The sequence below is a fragment of the Scophthalmus maximus genome, chromosome 15, assembly GCF_022379125.1.
Source record: "Scophthalmus maximus strain ysfricsl-2021 chromosome 15, ASM2237912v1, whole genome shotgun sequence".
Classification (NCBI taxonomy): Eukaryota; Metazoa; Chordata; class Actinopteri; order Pleuronectiformes; family Scophthalmidae; genus Scophthalmus; species Scophthalmus maximus.
Genome location: NC_061529.1, coordinates 13,190,313 through 13,209,465, shown reverse-complemented (window position 1 = coordinate 13,209,465; position 19,153 = coordinate 13,190,313). Strand labels below are relative to the sequence as shown.

The window sequence follows — 19,153 nt, the reverse complement described above, 5'->3', positions numbered from 1 at the left end:
TATCAAGGAACAGGAGAAAAAAAAAAGGGACACTAGCAATTTCATGCCCCGCTGCTCTGTAACTCAATCACTGGACGTCAGGCAGCGAGCTACAGTAGGGAGGAAAACAATTATAAGGCCCAACCTGGGGGTGGTCATCTTCAATATGTGCTCAGACAATGCTGCCCGCCCTCCTGACAGCATGACTCATTTACTCAGAGTTGTTGACAGTGAAATATGACCCAGCGTAGCTAGTAATTATCAGCGAGTATTTACAATGCAGACACAGCCCATTGTTTTTCATTTAGAGTAATGAATGTTGAGGGTTGAATGTGGAGCTTCCGGATGATGTTGACTCCTTCTGAGTTTCACGCACTCAAATGTCATGTTTTCTCTTTTGTCTCTCTGTTCAGCCTTTGCCTCCTCAGTGTCACACTCTATTGTACCTCATCCCCTCAGGCACAAAAATAATAATTACTTCCTGAATGCCTACCGACATATTTGGCTGAAGATAATGCATGAGAACGCAGACTATGACGGTCTGCTCTCCATGCTGACGGTAACGTAGTGCTGATCCAACGTCGCCTCTGTTTGACCTCGCATTACCTGTCTCAACCGCACCTCGCTTTCCTCCAGGCACGGTCTGTGCTCCAAGATTGAACTCCCATCCAGATATTCCACTGGTCTTTCCCCTGGTCCTATATCTGCACAGCAGTGCATCGAGATGAATCTAGAACAATTGCTTTAAAAGCTGAACAGTTTGCCTTTTTTGCTTTCTTGCCCGGAGCTAGATGAGAAGATCAATACCACCCTCGTGTGTTTACACTAAATATGAAGCTCCATGCAGCGAGGAGGCGATTGACTTAGCTTTGCATAAAAACTGGAAAGAAAGGGGGGAAACCGCTAGCCTGCCTCTACCCAAAGTATACAAACGTCTGCAGACTGTTTATGTGCTGAATGATTCCTTGAACGTGTGCATTGACTTCCCGGACTTGTGTCCTCACAGTGATGTGTCCAGGCAAAGAGCCGCAGACTCCAAGGACCAGTTGCACCAACTGGTCTTTGCTACGACTGACCCTAACTGATAAGTCTGTCTTCGTTAAGACCAGTCTTCAGAATGGCCCTAACAGGAGCCTTGACTACGTCTGGTCATAGCGATCCCCATGACGGACGATGGCCAGAGCCATTAGCAGCCCGATGTCAAGGGGATTTGGCTAATTTCCTATTAGTATATTACATATGTATTGTTATGATTATTAGTAGAAGTAGTAGCTTATTGAATAATATTACAATTTGATTTACTCTGCCATATCTCTCACGTATAGCTGCCTACTTGTGAGAAAAGCCTAGATGGTGCAAATGGCGAAACTGTGAGGTTGAACTTAGAATGTAATGATCAGGTGATGGTGCAACCGGCCTCCAGGAGCCGTTTCACCCTGTTCTGAAGTTTTCTTCTCATGTTTTCTCCACATTTAGCTTGTATTCGAGTGGTCTTCATCTTGTCACTCTCAGCAAGAATGTGAACAAGCATATTTCACCCAAACTCCTCCTTTAAATGTCCAGATGTGCAGATACACAGCTGCTGTATTTACCCAGAAAAAAATGTGTGAGGAGGCCAACAGGCAAAGAGCATGTGTGCTGTACGTAGCAGCTCTGTATTTAGTGATAGTTTTCCTCTCAGGTGACCAGTTGGATGTGCCAGTACCCTAAACTAACCTGTATTAACCTCTCCTGAAGGGACTTCTCCCGTCTTTTGCTATCTAACCCAGGCTAATGTCCTCTCACCCTTCCTTAGGCATCGCTCTATTAACCTCTTCCTCCTGGCCTATCAGAGAATATGGATAGAAACAGAGGAGTACTCTTTTGAGGAGAAGCTAGTGCAGGATCTTGCAGTAAGTACTTGTGTTATCCCAAGAGCCGCCTTGTTGGCTTGGGAGCCGAGCATCGCCCCCCCCAACCACCACCTTCCTCTACTTGTGCCATTGTCAAAAGTAGCGATTCCACCGTGCACCGCTGAGTCGTACTAAGTCGTGCATATAGTGTGGTTTTTTCTTGTGTCAGTTCATTTTTTTGGCAAGCATGACATCAGCGCTGATGTCAGAGCCAGCTCTCGTGAAGTGTTGTGTAGTGTGTCGCATTCAACAGAGGTAAGGGAGCATCCGGTCACGATGCTTCGACTTACTGATGAAATTTATGAAAGTTGTGCAGTCTTTCCTAAATTCCTGAAAGAGTCGTGAAATTACACAATCATGGCTTGAATTTGTCGTAAGCAAAAGAAATACAACATGCACCATAGCTCCTCTTGTTTCTACAACTTTATTTTGCACTACCTATTCCATGAGAATCTATGCTTCAGACTGATTATCAATGCTTATACAGACCTTATGATTTTGCAAATTTTGCAAATTCCGTTATCTTATTTTAAATAAGAGACTATCATGATGGCCCACTGGAATTTGCCAAACCCTCCTGCGCCAATTTTTAGTGTTCTTTTTTCAACTTTTGCAACAATGACATAAAACCTTTGAAAATCTAATCTTCCTTAAGCCTCTTTAATATTATATATCTTTTTCACATTATTTGAAAAGGCCATGGGGCAACAGGTGGAGACGTTTCAGATCCAGCCAACAAAACGCTAATATTGGCAGCAGCCCACAAGAAAAAATAGTTCCAATGTGTCTGATATCATGAGAGTCTCTGCTGCAGCGGGAACTCTATGATGGAGAACAAAACCCATAGAGTCACCCTCTGTATGCATGCGAATGCATGTGCCCATGACTGTGCCCGAGCTTGTGCTTGTGCATGCTGTCGGCGTATCCAGTCACCGTCTCTTTTCTGACACTGTCTCATTCTCTTGAGGTGAACAGTCTATAGTCAGGGGACAGTTGAATATTACTCTACCCAGTGTTTAATATTGCACTACATAGTTCTCTTATATTGGTATTGAGAGTACATGTCTGAGCTCGAGTGTTTTACGACTTCGTCCAGAAAACGCAGCCCAAAGTGGAGGAAGAGGAAGAGGAGGAGATCAGAAAACAGCCCGACCCACTTCACCAGCTCATTCTGCATTTCAGCCACAACGCTCTGACCGAGTGCAGGTGAGTGCATGCACGCTGTCACACACCGGGCCACCTGGTGCCAGCACGCTTCAATCCATCTGTGCCACATAATAGTTTCTGCCTCTCAGCTAATAAACACATGCATTAAGCTAAATCATTACCATATGTTTTATGCCAGGAGTGAAACACAATCAATTTTTGTTTATCTTTTGCTGCTTACTGCACACGAAGACTGAAACAATTAACCATCAGATATTTCTCTTCCTTTTCATGTTAGTTCTCTGGAGGAGGACCCCCTGTATATTGCATATGCAGATATGATGGCAAAGGTACTGCATACACTAAATAACTTTCAATAAGGTGTATGCAGTTAAGCAATTTCCTTTTTTCTTCCCAGTTTGGTCATTCTGTTTTTCTCTTCCAGAGTTGTGCTGAAGGTGAAGAAGAGGAAGAGGAGGAAGGAAAAGAGAAAACCTTTGAGGTACTATTGATTTCTCTGGGATTGTTGTTCTGCTTTTTTACTTTTAAAATTAGTTTTGAACACGTTCACTCTGCCATGATTCCCTATAGGAAAAGGAAATGGAGAAGCAAAAGATGCTTTATCAGCAGGCCAGACTTCACGACCGAGGGGCTGCAGAGATGGTGCTCCAGATGATCAGTGCCAGCAAAGGCAGGAAAACACACACACACACACTCTCATCTGTCTGCTCTCCTACTGTAACTCCTTTGGTCTGACTGTGGCGTCTGATTTGTGATCGTCAGGTCGACTTGCTGCCATGGTGACGTTCACCCTCAAACTGGGCATCTCCATCCTGAACGGGGGAAACACAGTGGTCCAGCAGGTGCACAGCTACGCTACATGCAAACGTTGTACAGTTAACAGCATCAACCCTTTATTAATGTGTTATCTTATTGATTGCAGAAAATGCTGGACTATCTGAAGGAAAAAAGAGACGTTGGCTTTTTCAAAAGTTTATCTGGACTGATGATGTCTTGCAGGTACTGTAATAGAGCCACTCATCTATCATCATCATCATCATCATCATCAAGACGTGATTTACCTTTTCTTTAGTTTCTCAAATGCAAAAGAAAGGAGGGTCTTATGCAATTCTGGTTGCATTTTTGGGATGTGTAGGCTCCTGTGTTTTTGGAGTTTGACTCACACAAGGGACTAGAGGGGAAAATATCGCTGGCATTATATTTTCTCTTGTGAATTCCGCAGCTTGGTGGAATTGTGCAACGCTCAATTTCTGGAGCACCTCTTAAAAACACATTTCTGAAATACAGAATACATAAATGCAACATATCACAGTTCGGTCTTTGTCTTTCATCTCCGTCAGCGTTCTGGACTTGAATGCTTTTGAAAGGCAAAACAAAGCTGAAGGTCTGGGGATGGTCACTGAAGAAGGATCAAGTAAGTGAGGATGACAAACGTGGTACACATTTTTCAGACTGTCCTGTTCGTTAACTTATCCACAATATACGTTGTTGATCTGACGTCTGCCGGGAGACTTTTAATCATGCTGATACGCAGTGCAAAAGTCAGAACTTTAATACTAAAAGGAGTTTATACGCTACACCATGTGTGAAACCAAGTTTATGGAATGTACAGCTTCGTTTGTGAGCAAACTGTTTTGGTTTTTTTTCACTAACGGCAAGTTTTCAGCCACTGAGTTTTACAGAATGTGGGCCAAACCCCGCTCTGTGAAACGTATCCTTGGTTTTGGATAGTAAAAACGTAGACCTCTTGTTGTGACATGATGTGCCTCATCCCGGTTCATGGCGTTGTTGTTCTTCAACTCAGACTTGTAACTGCCATCACGACGAATGGTGCGGCATAAGTTTGACATAAGTTCTTTTTTCCACACGTAAGCCCATCTCCATGTCACGTTTGTCTCTTGTGTGCCATGTTGTGCGTCATTGTCATGCATGTGAAACCTGTGCTACTGTATGTGTAAGTCCTGTCTGGGGCCCTGTCTGCCACTTGAAAAGCTCCCAGTCGCAACGTGCATCCACATAAAAGTCCACTTTTAATCGGCCATTTGAGCTGATGGGTTGCATACAGTACATGAAAAGATTCTTCTCATGGCTACTTCAACTCATTCTCACCTCATGATCTCAGGCATAAGTGATGGTAACTGTTAGTCTGGTCGTCTGTCTAACCTGTAGTCGAAACACCTGCCCAGTGAGCAGACCTTTACTCTTAAGACTTTTACGTTTAATCGTAACCGTATGTCAGTGTCGCAAATCAGTGTGAGTATGTAAAGATATATCTATAGCGCTATCACTCTCTCCTGTTCCTACTTCTTCTGATTGACTCTCGATGTCTTCTCCTTTGCTTATGTCTGCTTTTGTTTTGTTTCTTCGTTTGTTTGTTTGTTTGTTTGTTTGTTTTCTTCTGATCATGTTTTTTATCTCATCGGTCGCAGTCAACGTGAGTGAGCGGGGTAAATACATGGTTTAGATTCTACTCATTCTATGCAATGCTGACATCTTGATTGCTCTCCGTTCAACCCCCGCCTCCCTCTTCCCATCCCCCCCAATCCCCCTCTCCGCCCTTTCTGCTCCTCCTCTTTCCTCAGCCTCCTCTTTCTCCTCCTCTTTCTCATCCTCCTCCTCCTCCTCCTCCTCCTGAATGCAAAACCAAACAACCACCTTCTTTTTTGCCCTGGACTGAAGGAACCCATGCATGCTCCTCTTACATCTGGATAGATTGTTCAGTCCATGGTCAGGTGCCTTAAAACTGACTCAAATCTCTCCACTTCTTCTTTCAATGCTTTTCATTTGTGTGGGACCTTTTTATGTTTTCTTTATTTTTTTTTAATGATACTAACCAGTGTGTATTAAGAAAAAAAAACAAAGCTTTTGTTTTTAAGGGAACAAAGCTTTTGCTGGTGTTAGACATCAACGCTTAGTTTCATTCCTGTTCTAAAAGCCTTATTTTCATTTGTGAAATGATGCACTATACTTTGTTTTGTGTGTTCTGAAAACTCTCGGTATAGTGCACATAATCTGATGCCATTTGACAAGTAGACAGCAGCTTTATGCGACAGTGAAAGCCCTGCAAGCTCTGATGCCTGTACTGACATCACAGTGACGGGCCTCTGACCTTCTCATCGCTGAAAGAGACAGTTAACCTAGTTCCCTGTCCTCAGGTTCCAAGGTTCTGCAGAATGATGAGTTCACCAAGGACCTCTTTAGGTTCCTGCAGCTTCTCTGTGAGGGCCATAATAATGGTAGGTGGACACTTCGATACAGAAAGAAATTACTCCAGGCTGCTGCTCGTCTGCAACCTGTTGCTGTGTTTAGATTTTCAGAACTTCCTGAGGACTCAGACAGGGAACACGACTACAGTCAACATCATCATTAGTACTGTGGACTACCTACTAAGACTCCAGGTATGTCATTAAACATTCCTATAAAAGTACATTTCACATATTCATTCATCGTCTTATACATTTTATATTTTTCCTCCCACAGGAATCCATCAGTGATTTCTACTGGTACTACTCTGGTAAGGATGTCATAGATGAGGCTGGACAAAGGAACTTCTCCCAAGCACTGGCAGTGGCCAAGCAGGTCTTCAACTCTTTAACTGAGTACATTCAGGTACAAAATCACCGTGCACCGCAACACGACAAGAACTCATTCAAATCTTAATTGCAGCATTGCAAATATATATGACACATTTCTGATCCTGTGATCTCCTCTGTGCTGTTTGCTCCAGGGTCCGTGCATTGGGAACCAGCAGAGTCTGGCTCACAGCAGGCTGTGGGATGCTGTGGTGGGATTCCTGCACGTTTTCGCCAACATGCAGATGAAGTTATCCCAGGTATCGACTGTTTGTCCGCATTAAAGCAGTTGCGTTGCTATGTTAACGTGAGAGCATGTGCCACTTTCGTGTCTCCAGAACCACCAAGCACGCTCCCTCTTGGGTTAAAACAAACGCCGTGAAAGTGCCCGCAACCAATGAAAAACACTACTGGCCCTATGCGTAAAAGCTGCGTCCCATTCTCTACATCACTGAATAATAATAATAAAAAGAAAACTCAGTTTACGGTTTTTCATTGCTTCCACAGTAAAATAAGGGACCTGTGGCTTCAGGCCATCCGCAGAGAGGATGAAATCAGTAAACTGGGGGACACGGCCAGTCAATGTTAATGTTAGCGATGTGATTCATTACAGTAACATCCCAATGGACAGACTAACAAACCAGCAACATAAAGTGTTTAAACAGGAAAAAAGTGGCAGATGCCACATTACCAGGGTATTTAATAAGGTATTGGTATTTATATCACTTTGTACATTTTCTTCACTAGTATCAAGTGACGAAATGTTGTACTTTTGAGCTACTACGTGTAGTTGACAGCCATATTTAGTATTTACTTTGCAGATTGAAGTGGTTAACTACAAATAAGAAATGTGTCTTTGAGATGTCTGCTGCTAAGTGGTTAATACATATTCAGAATATGCCTTGACCAGTATTTGCCACTAGAGGGCTCTCCAGGCCAAAGAATCACCACCACAGCCACTGCAGCACAACTTGACATACACTTCCACTCAGCTATATGATGTATGACTTCATCTGTAGTATTTCCTCCGAGCCTCTGCGGCGGGATGAAATCCAACCATCTAACCTTATCTTGCTCTGACAGTAGAAGCCGGGACGAAGCAGAGCACAGGTGCAGGAGTTTTTTGAATTTATCTCATCAAAGTATACCTCAGATTTATGGAATGCTAAACACAGGCCCCACGGAGACCCTAAATGAGTCAGACTGACCTTGCCATCTGCCTCTAGACAGTGAAATGACATTAAACCTGGTGCTGATGGATGGATGTTTCCTAGAAAGGGCCTTCAGGGCCCCAGCAGGGCCATTGTGTGTCTCCACAATCAGAGGTAGCCTTGATCTCTCCAAATGCAACTTGGGGATATTAGAGAGGAGGCTGCAGTGGCTTTACAGGGTAATATGTGTGATATAGTGGGGTGTGAGTCTCAAGATTTCCCTCTCTGTCCAATTTAAACAGGATTCCAGTCAGATTGAATTATTGAAGGAGCTGCTGGACCTGCAGAAGGACATGATCGTCATGATGCTGTCTCTTCTCGAAGGTAGACTTTTTTTGATGACTCACCGACGCCGTTTGAGCAGCACTAGTTACAAGGATATTGTCTCTTTTGTTTGGAATATTTACCGCAGCAGCTTTGCTAAATCTGTATGGAGAGTAGTGCTCGTGTTTACCGGCAGACTTTGCTTTTGACACTTTCCCCATCACTTCACAGGCAACGTCGTCAACGGTACCATCGGCAAACAAATGGTGGACACTTTGGTCGAATCGTCCAGCAACGTGGAGATGATCCTCAAGTTCTTCGACATGTTCCTCAAGCTGAAGGACTTGACCACGTCAGACAGCTTCAGGGAGTACGACCCTGAGAGCAAAGGGATCATCTCCAAGAAGGATTTCCAGAAGTCCATGGAGAACCAGAAACAGTACTCCCAGTCTGAGATTGAGTTTCTTCTCTCGTGTGCCGAGGCCGACGAGAACGACATGTTCAATTACGAGCAGTTTGTGGAGAGATTTCATGAACCGGCCAAGGACATTGGCTTTAATGTAGCCGTGCTGCTAACCAATCTCTCTGAGCACATGCCTCATGATGCTCGCCTCTCAACGTTCCTCGACCTGGCCGAGAGTGTTCACAGCTACTTTGAACCTTATCTGGGTCGTATTGAGATCATGGGTGGGGCGAAGCGCATCGAGAGAGTCTACTTCGAGATCAGCGAGTCGAGTCGCACGCAGTGGGAGAAGCCCCAGGTGAAGGAGTCGAAGCGGCAGTTCATCTTCGACGTCGTCAACGAAGGTGGAGAGAGCGAGAAGATGGAACTGTTTGTCAACTTCTGCGAGGACACCATCTTTGAGATGCAGCTGGCTTCTCAAATCTCAGAGCCAGACCCGGTGGAGCGGCCGGAGGAGGACGAAGAGGACAAACAGAGTGTGGTGGATAACCAGGAGGAAGAAGAGGAGAAAAGTGTGATGTTGGAGTCTTCCTCTGCCTTCACAATCGCCTGCATCTCATTGAGAAAAAGCCTCTGCCACTTCCGCCAAATCTTGACTCTTAAGAGCATGAGGCGGCGGTACAGGAAATTCAAGAAGATGAGCGTGAAGGAGATGGTGCGAGGCTTCTTCTCCTTCTTCTGGATGATCATCACGGGACTCTTCCACTTCGTCTACAGCCTAATCTGGGGTTTCTTCCACATTTTGTGGACCACCATGTTTGGCGGGGGCCTTGTGGAAGGGGCTAAGAATATGAAGGTGACGGACATTCTGGGAAACATGCCCGATCCCACTCAGTTTGGCATCCATGGGGACGTGCTAGAGACGGAGAAGATGGAGGGGAGAGAGGCGTCAGCGTTGGCACAGCTGGGTCAGATGGCTCAGGGGGACGTGGCAGAGGCCGACCTGATGGCTGAGCTGCTGAACATACAGCCCAAGAAGGAGGGAAAGCACGGGGCTGAGCCGGGGTTGGGGGATGTGTCTGAGGTAGTGGTGGGAGATGCCCCATCCATTGCCAGTGCCGTCAGGCAGAAGAAAGCACAGGTCGGTAATCACATTAAAATGTCAAATGGAATGACGGTGGCTCTGTCCCTGATCACGTCCAGACACTAGTGTTGACACGTTTATTTTCATATACAGTACAACCTGTTGTAGTAGTTGATGGTCAATACATTCATTTGTTTCAGATGGCTGCAAAGAACAGAGCTACGATTGGAGACTACAAATCGGATTCCGAGAAAGGAGAGTGAGTGTTATTAAACCGTTCATTTGTCAGCATTAGTGGCTTTGCAACTGACGGAAGCCGAGGTCCAAAAAGACTGTGTGTGTGTGTGTGTGTGTGTGTGTGTGTGTGTGTGTGTGTGTGTGTGTGTGTGTGTGTGTGTGTGTGTGTGTGTGTGTGTGTGTGTGTGTGTGTGTGTGTGTGTGTGGCGTGTATTTGTGTGACACTAACAGAAGATGTATTGCTGCAGTTCAGAAGATGGTGAGAAGAAGGACCATGACAAGTCCAAAGACGAAGGCCCTCCAGAGCGCTCGGCGGAGGAGAAGAAGGCCCGGAAGAAGAGGCTCGGCCCGAGGAAAGAACCACCTGAGGCCTTCATGGCCAGCTTCTTCGCTGGCCTGGAAATCTACCAGACTAAGATGCTGGTCAGAAATTCCCCTCTGTCTTTAGGAAATGCGCTTAAGAATGCGAGGACACGGCAAATAAGTATGCATGTATACAACTCAAATTGTTATTTTTCACAGAACTACCTTGCCAGAAACTTCTACAACCTCCGCTTTCTGGCACTTTTCGTCGCCTTTGCCATCAACTTCATCCTGCTGTTCTACAAAGTAAGCCTCCGCGTCTGAGGATCGCAGACTGTTGTACGTGCTTAGGTTGAAAACTCCAAAACGTCTCCCTGTCCATCAGGTAACCGGTGATTACTCGGAGGACGAAGACCCCTGGAACGGTCGAGGTAGAGCTGGCGAGGAGGAAGATGAGGGGGCGCTCGAGTACTTTGTCCTGCAGGAGAGCACAGGCTACATGGCGCCAACACTTCGCTGTCTGGCGATACTACACACTATCATCTCTTTCCTGTGTGTGGTGGGGTACTACTACTTGAAGGTGCAGTAACACCCACTGACAAAAAAGAAAAACAGACTTAATTTTAAACTTCTTCTCACACTATTGGTTTGGTTGGCTTTTATGAACAATGTCATCATTTTATTTACCAAAGAGTTTCTTATTTTATTTATTAATTTAGCATTTATTCCAAAAATGTGGACATGTAAATGTATTTGTATTTTATTTTAGCGCTTGTTTAAATCTAAGCTTTATATTTGTTTTACCACACACACATGCATACACTGTCCTGTTCTTCCCGTCAGTGTCAGAATGAAAACAGGCTGGATGTGAATCAACTGCACATTATATCCGTCACTCGGCAAATGTCTCCGTGCGTCATAGGTGCCACTGGTGGTGTTCAAACGTGAGAAGGAGATAGCGAGGAAGTTGGAGTTCGCCGGCCTCTACATCACCGAGCAGCCGTCTGATGATGACATCAAAGGGCAGTGGGACAGACTAGTCATTAATACTCCGTGAGTCAAAAACAGCACAGTTATGAAACTCTGAGTCCTAATCTTGCATTAACAAATGTTTAATGCTCTTTTTTTTTATCAGTTCCTTCCCAAACAACTACTGGGATAAATTCGTCAAACGGAAAGTACGTGGTTAATGTAATCTTGTGTAATCTGTTATGCACACAGAACGTAAAGCCAAATCTGTTGACATTTACTAAATGTCAATGTTACATTGTCGTCCTCTCCTCCTTTTCCCGCTGTTCCGGCTGTTTTCTAGGTGATCAAAAAGTACGGAGACCTGTACGGAGCGGAGAGGATCGCGGAGCTGCTGGGCTTGGACAAAAGTGCCCTGGATTTCAATCCAACAGAGGAAGCTGTCGCCAAGGAGGCTTCGTTGGTGTCCTGGTGAGAGATTAGACGGATGAAGGCCAGACACACTAGATGGGCTTGCACCAAAAATAGAGAGTCAAATCAAAAATATGAACCCCTCGTATCAACCCTCTCTCTGTTGCCAGGTTAAGCTCAATCGATACGAAGTACCACATCTGGAAACTGGGGGTGGTGTTCACAGACAATGTAAGTTGGGATGATGAATCGCTCCGTGTGTGAGTGGACAAACGTTTTTAAGGATGGATGGTCGCATGAGGTGATTGATGATATCACGACTGGACGGGCGGAATTCTGATAAACCGCTCATTTTTGTTCCTCTCCCAGTCTTTCCTGTATTTAGTGTGGTACACCACCATGTCCATTCTGGGCCACTACAACAACTTCTTCTTCGCCGCCCATCTTCTGGACATCGCCATGGGCTTCAAGACCCTCCGCACCATCCTCTCCTCGGTCACACACAACGGCAAACAGGTGAGGAGGAGGAGGAGGAGGAGGAGGAGGAGGAGGAGGAGGAGGAGTGTGCAGGTCTTCTTCCTAAACAGCAGGGGTCACTGCAGCGCGTGTGGTTGAGGTTGTTGGGCTTGGGTAATGCTAGTGACAGTCAAGCCTCCATGTGCTTTTGGCTTTTGGTTATGGTTAACCTATTAGCACACTAACCATTCAGTAGATACAGAACATCATGCAGATCCTATTGGAATTATGTGTCTGGTCACCAGACTAATCATATTCAACATTTAACTCTGATACAGTCCAAAAACTGTACATCTGTGCATCTCCACTTACTTCCACATACCTGTCCATGTTATGATAGATAATAGTAAAATGTTAAATCATCTCCCTGAGGACATGAATCGAAAAAGTGAAGGAAAAAGGGGGGGAAGGGGAGATGCACGTGAAGGAATCGAGTTGAAATTACTCGAAAGTTGTAATTTAAGTCCCATTTTTGGACGGTTCAGTTCTTCTTCATAACTTGACCAGAGGCACAAGTCAAAATGTGATGTCACCTCAATCTCCAAGGTTGGACATGCGTCTGAATGGCCGAGGCTGCAAGAAATGGCCTCACCCCACACCTCCCACACTCCCGCCGCCTGTGGGCAGATCAATGGAGCTGTCAATCCCAATGCAGTTTACCGCTGCTCCCGCTGTTGTTGCTGTTTAGCCTCGCAAGTAAATCAATGCGGGAGCTGTTCCTGAATGGAGCTTTATGTCAAATGTAAAGAGAAAAGGCAGCAGTTTGCCTTTTATCTACAGTAAATCATTTCCCATTGAGAGTTTTGCAGCTTTTTATAGAGAGTCAACCGCTCTGCTCCTGCTGTTTCTACCTGAAGCTTAGATAAAACTGACATCTTCCTTTCTTTCTTTTTTAACTTAATCTGCGTAGCTGGTGTTGACGGTGGGCTTGCTGGCAGTCGTGGTCTATCTCTACACGGTGGTGGCCTTCAACTTCTTCAGGAAGTTCTACAACAAGAGTGAGGATGACGACGAGCCGGACATGAAGTGTGACGACATGATGACGGTGAATATTAACCGCGTATTTTCTAAAGTGCCCGTCACTCAAACTAATCCTCTGACTCACATTTGTCCCGACCCTCCCTCCGTGTTTGCACAGTGCTACCTGTTCCACATGTACGTGGGCGTGAGAGCAGGAGGGGGCATCGGGGACGAGATCGAGGACCCGGCGGGGGACCCCTATGAACTCTACCGCATCCTTTTTGACATCACTTTCTTCTTCTTTGTCATCGTCATCCTCCTGGCCATCATCCAGGGTGAGCTCAGGCACCACACACACACACACAAACACTTTCACTCTCCAGACAAAACTTCTACGATTACTTGATTTTTTTAAAAACTTACTATATGAGTATCTGAATAAACGTAATCTCTTTGCAATACTCCATATCACACTCCGCTCTATATTTCGGGTTGCAAGATTGTGGCTGCATTCATTACACAGATCCTCTGCAGTATATGCGAAATGCTCACACCACTTCCTATGTGGTCGCAGGTTTGATCATTGATGCCTTTGGAGAGCTGAGGGATCAGCAGGAACAAGTCAAAGAGGACATGGAGGTGAGAGAGATTTCATTCTCACTCGAGGGGGGAAGCAGGGGTGAAACGATGACGGGGCTTTCGTCCTCTGTCTTATGGTATAAATGTATATATATATCAAACAGAATCTGATCTATGCATCATGTCGTATTGTACATGTTTATTTCTATATGTAAATACGACACATAACAAAAACAAGGGAATGAATTCATTTTTTTACAGAACTTTGTCTCAGATTGCAGTAATCATTTTTTTTTACAGAAAACCTTCTCCTTGACTTTAAAACTTTTTTCGGCCAGATGAGAGTCAGACTGCACCCGTTTTTTTGGTCCTTAAAAGAAATCTTTCACTCGAAATATGAGTGAAAGTCAAATTTTTGAGAAATACATGGAGAGATAAATACACAAAAGTGCAGAAGAAAATTAGGAATTATAAAGTTGACAAGTGTGTTTGCTCTCACTTAGCCCAGATGAGGTTTTGTCAGACAGACAAGCCGAGTCACTATACATCTCTTCACTGTCTTAGTTGTACTCGCCATAATTGATTGTATCTCATACAGGAGGAAGAACAAAAGAGAGCACGTGCTCTAATCCTCATTTCACTCTCTGTCCTCAGACCAAATGTTTCATCTGCGGGATCGGTAATGATTATTTCGACACAACACCGCACGGCTTCGAGACTCACACCTTACAAGAGCACAATTTGGCCAACTACCTGTAAGTATCTCCCTTCCAATCATTTAGCATGGCCTTCATCTACAAATATATAAAACCATCATCGCGATCTTTCCCCAAAGCACGTGTCGCCTCTTTTCTGTAATTTAACCGTGTGATTGATGGCTTCAGCACATCGCCACGGCGTTGGGGGTCAAAGTCCCTAATAGCCGCGGTGATCCAGAACACTTCATCCCTTCAGGTTCTCTTTCCATCTGCCTCCGTGTTTTCCCCGCACTCCTTCCTTATCCAGTGTCTCTCCACGATGCCCGGGACAATAGAAGGTCTCGGCCCATTTGCGCTCGCTGTCAGCCGGCCAGAGGATAATTATGTTACTTCATTACTATTTAATGCCGTGAACTTTATTGGAAAATAGCTCTGCGATGGCGTGCTCTCAACCAGTCTTCATCATGATGTGGCGTGCTGCGATGCCCGCGGAGATACAGCGGCCCGTTGCCATTTACACATGATTTGGGAAACAACAGGTGATTCTCTGATGCAGATGGGATGGTGTTGCTTCGCTTAGACACTTGCGTCAGAAATTGTGAAGCCTCCTGTTAACACAGTGTGTGACATTTCCTGTGAATGAGAAGAGTTTTAGAAATGAAATGAGCCTTGGCGAAGCTTCAGTTCTTCTCTCTGTTCTGTGTACTAACTGTGATAAGATGTTTAGGCAGGAGAATGGGAGAGCTTGCTGCGACGTTTGTGTTTTGTCTCATTGCCCTGGGTTTTTCTTTTATCTTATTTTTTTCATTTTAAAGGTTTTTCCTGATGTACCTCATCAACAAGGATGAGACAGAGCACACTGGTCAGGTAACGTATAATGACCCGTCTCTGAGGAGCCTTCAATCCATCAAAAGCGATGAATCAATTATTATCCTGTCAGAGTTAGGATAATAACTAACTCTTTAGTTATTATCCTAAGAGTTAGGGATGTGGGGCGTTTGAGCATCTAAATATCAAAGTACACCGACCGATATTGTGGTGGAATTTAAATTGCTATTGATTTCCATCAGCTGAACTACAGGCCTGAATTTGTGGTCTGCATAGTGTTAAATAGGATATGATGACATATCTTGTTTCTACACAGATAGAATTAGATTCAATAATGCAGTAGCCTTCTCTTTCAATCCTCGCAGTTTTCTATAGAAAAATATATCTCACATCTATCTTGATAGATGTGAGATATATTTTAAAAGTTATTGGTAACTTCCAAATTGCTACAATAATATACTAACACTACAAATACATGCATGACATTTAGAAGTGCCATTTTATTTATTGATAACACTTGCCTAGCTACGTTAATGATGACAAACTGCCGCTGAAGTCACACTTTTGATATCGCACTGATAACATCTGATGTTGACAGCTTCACTTTGACAGAACAAACAGCTTCAAATCCCCAAATCCTCAGTCTCAATGTCGTAAAAGTTAGAAAAATAACTTTTCTACCACAAAACCATATTTCACCAACCGTCTTTTTCTGTGGTTCTGCCAGCCCCCCCAAATTAACATGAATCACAACTGAATGAGTTGTCATTATATTATATGCAGTATTTACACCAGCTTAAACTTTGACGTCCTGCATCTTGTTGTTGTTGTGTGTGTGTGTGTGTGTGTGTGTGTGTGTGTGTGTGTGTGTGTGTGTGTGTGTGTGTGTGTGTGTGTGTGTGTGTGTGTGTGTGTGTGTCTGTGTGTGTGTGTGTGTGTGTGTGTGTGTGTGTGTGTGTGTGTTTGCGTGCGTGCGTGCGTTCGTGTGTGTGTGTTCGTGTGTGTTTGTGCGTGCGTGCATTCGTGTGTGTGTGTTCGTGTGTGTGCGTGTGTGTGTGTGTTTGTGTGTGCGTGCGTGTGCGTGTGTGTGCGTGTCCAGGAGTCATATGTGTGGAAGATGTACCAGGAGCGATGCTGGGATTTCTTCCCAGCTGGAGACTGCTTCCGCAAACAGTACGAAGATCAGCTCGGATAGAGCAGATGCATCCTCTTTACCTCTATTAACATTAAGTGGGCCGCTGGGATACGTAGTCCTACATGCAGCTTCTTGACTATAAAACTATTCAGTCATCCCGCCGATCCATCGGACTGGCCTGAGGAGAGACAAGACGACGCAACTTTTGAACTAAACAAGAGAAAAGGCTCCTCTCCGTGTCGGACGTACCTTTGTCACCGCTGGCACAGCACCAGTCTGTGAGGAAACGACCTGTAATTTGACCAGAGGTTTTTCGATTTTTCCGTTTGTTCTGGGACTCGTTTTTTGACGGTGTTGCCTTTTACTCCACATAACCCCGAATCATTGCACAATTATTATTTTTTCCGTCTTTTTTGAGAAACACCGGGTTATGTGGGGTTATGGGACAATGTGTCGGTCACATTTATGCACAAGAACCCAAATTCAATATTTCGAGAATGTTGAACTTGAGACTTTAAAGCCAAAAGAAAAGCAGAGAAGTATCGTAGATTTACGTATAGTGTGCAAAAAAATGTGATATGGAAAAGTGTTGTTCGTTTTTCAGATGTTGTAACCTTGAGGTGAAGTTTTAGAATGACAAGTGACAAAAAGGTTTATGTAGGATTTTAAAAAATGCCTAAATTTTTTCATGAAGTGCCTTACTGTACTGTAACTACATTACAATGAAGCTATGCAAGACTTTTGTTTTTTTTCTTTATTGTATGTAAGTACAGTAATTTTTCTGGAGCAGCAACAAGTAGCTGTCCAGGGATGTAGTTCATGGCTGAGGTTTTTCATTTGAACACAGCATCAGTTTGAATAATAATTTTTTGCTGAATGCAGAACAACTGCAAACATTCAAGGTACAAAGTGTAAAAAAATGACACAACCCAATTTACTGAACACCTTCAAACTAGAACAAACAATGAATTGCTATTGTATGGCCATTTGTATGTAGTAGCTTTGCTGATCTGTGCATTTCTTTTGATGGAAAAAATAAAGAAATCTGCAACAAATGTGAATATTTCTGCTGTTTCTTCAAAAATCTGTAAACACATTTTCATGTCACACATCAGCACATCAAACATTTGAACTAGCTCCTCAGCCTGCCCTGCATCATTTTCATCATCACAGCTCTGAAACACTAGTATGCAGCAAACCGTCTCTGCGGCCAATCCAGATCTCGAATAGTTAAACATGTATAGTCAAGCCTATACCATAACTTCCCATAGCTTTTAATTACGGTGCGCTATCAAGCAGTGGCTGAGAAGATTTGCACTTCTGGTTGGTCAGAGAGTCCGGACAGGACCTCAGCAGGCTGCATGATGGGAGTTTTAGCCCTATTACCCATGGTGCCACCTGTCAACTCGCATCATGTCACCACACCTCAGGCACCAGGGCACCACACAGTGCGGCAGCCTGCTGCTGAGAGCAACTCGGCCTCCCCAATTCCTCAGCCTGCAACAGCTCTGGCAGGTTGACTGGTTGTTTTTTTTATGGTCCTATTATTGTTATTTTTGTGACTCACTGCCATTATTGTTCCACTCAGTAAGTACTGACTGCATTATAAACACTCCACATCTATCACTAATTGTTTTACAAAGCCGCCACCGTCATAGTTAATATTGTATAATAATGTAATGCAATATTATGAGGAAACTCAATTGAAAAGTTTGAGGTTCAATCGAACAAACGAAGGAGCTTCTGCATTATTTTGCATATTCTGTGGCCATTATGGCAACAGGAGGAAACACTGATGTGTGAAATCACTTGATATGATCATTCTTAATAATCTGACATAATGAAAGCAGTGGGGAGCCCTTCTCGACATAAAATAGCAACAATTAAGCCAACGGATAAATGGAGACCGTATAATACCTATTAAATTCTACTTTCCCATTATTATGTTTGGTGTCCCTGGGGCAGCAAATGAGACTGGGCCCTCACACAGCTTGTTGAGGGAGTTCATGTCGAGGAATTCATGCTCAAGCATAGTTATGATTTTGGAAATATTAGAAATATTTGACTTTTGAGCTTTGTAGTGTCACACTTATATTCTGCTCGTAATATGTTCACATAGATTAATGTACAAAGAACTAACACATTATCTAACCTTCTTCCAGCGTGAGTACAGAATAGAAGATTTCTTGAGTTGTATCCATTTTATTCCATTATTTTATAGGTTTACTCAAAATATAGGGGTTTTTTTTAAATATAATTCATATGTGGTTTTGTGGTTGTGGTTTTCATATGTGGAGAATTAGATTGGAAAATTCCATCTCACTACCTCAAGCAAACCCGTACGTGAAGTTCACCAATTTACATTTTATATCTCATCTGCTCAGATGGTTGGATGGTGTTTATTGTTGTTTTGGTCAGAGACGTTTCTTCCTTTCATTAGGCGAGAGAGGAAATATTTATTTCAAACTCCCTCTCAATCTCTGAAAACCTGAACAGAGTGAAGACATCAGTCCCCGGAGAAGGTTTCTTTACACGGCTACACCGTTATGTTACCTGGTCACAGGGTAGAGTTCATTGAGTGGGCAGCTTTTTTCTAACCACTCCTCACACACCCAGAGTTGCTCGAGTGGTTTGATGTCCAACATGGTAAAATAGGACACATGGCCAGGGAATGACACAACCCAAGGGACGTTTTTACACTTTATTCCACCACTGTTCTCTTCACGCGGAAGACCTGACAGCTCTCTGCTTCTTCTTCTCATAAACACGGGGTTTAAAGTTACCATTAGACCGAACTTAAATGATTTTTGCCTCGCTGTAAAGTCCGTCCTCCTCGCCGTGTGATAGCCGCAAATAACCTATTGCTGCTGAAAGTTGTGCCCTGTCTGTCATCCCGGGCCCCGCACGGTGCACGGTGCTCTGGAGTGACAGGCAGGTGCGCAGGA

The 19,153-nt window shown here is 44.1% G+C and overlaps 1 protein-coding gene across 3 annotated transcripts in view; it reads left to right on the top strand.

The window, feature by feature from the left end:
- LOC118285745 (ryanodine receptor 3) overlaps positions 1-17,263 on the top strand; it is a 91,231-nt gene extending 73,968 nt beyond the window's left edge. For all 3 annotated transcript variants that reach the window (XM_035609536.2, XM_047337536.1, XM_047337535.1), the window contains 30 exons: positions 1,775-1,871; positions 2,968-3,077; positions 3,316-3,367; positions 3,463-3,519; positions 3,609-3,708; positions 3,801-3,880; positions 3,961-4,037; positions 4,379-4,452; positions 5,468-5,485; positions 6,194-6,274; positions 6,348-6,436; positions 6,519-6,647; positions 6,766-6,870; positions 8,064-8,145; positions 8,317-9,629; positions 9,773-9,831; positions 10,058-10,232; positions 10,332-10,418; positions 10,498-10,692; positions 11,035-11,165; positions 11,248-11,290; positions 11,425-11,552; positions 11,663-11,723; positions 11,862-12,008; positions 12,919-13,053; positions 13,147-13,303; positions 13,543-13,607; positions 14,202-14,302; positions 15,061-15,112; positions 16,173-17,263. In XM_035609536.2, coding sequence (XP_035465429.1) covers positions 1,775-1,871; positions 2,968-3,077; positions 3,316-3,367; positions 3,463-3,519; positions 3,609-3,708; positions 3,801-3,880; positions 3,961-4,037; positions 4,379-4,452; positions 5,468-5,485; positions 6,194-6,274; positions 6,348-6,436; positions 6,519-6,647; positions 6,766-6,870; positions 8,064-8,145; positions 8,317-9,629; positions 9,773-9,831; positions 10,058-10,232; positions 10,332-10,418; positions 10,498-10,692; positions 11,035-11,165; positions 11,248-11,290; positions 11,425-11,552; positions 11,663-11,723; positions 11,862-12,008; positions 12,919-13,053; positions 13,147-13,303; positions 13,543-13,607; positions 14,202-14,302; positions 15,061-15,112; positions 16,173-16,268 — 4,096 coding nt within the window. In that variant the 3' untranslated portion in view covers positions 16,269-17,263. The remainder of the gene's footprint in view (positions 1-1,774; positions 1,872-2,967; positions 3,078-3,315; positions 3,368-3,462; positions 3,520-3,608; positions 3,709-3,800; positions 3,881-3,960; positions 4,038-4,378; positions 4,453-5,467; positions 5,486-6,193; positions 6,275-6,347; positions 6,437-6,518; positions 6,648-6,765; positions 6,871-8,063; positions 8,146-8,316; positions 9,630-9,772; positions 9,832-10,057; positions 10,233-10,331; positions 10,419-10,497; positions 10,693-11,034; positions 11,166-11,247; positions 11,291-11,424; positions 11,553-11,662; positions 11,724-11,861; positions 12,009-12,918; positions 13,054-13,146; positions 13,304-13,542; positions 13,608-14,201; positions 14,303-15,060; positions 15,113-16,172) is intronic.
- Positions 17,264-19,153: the final 1,890 nt, after the last annotated feature.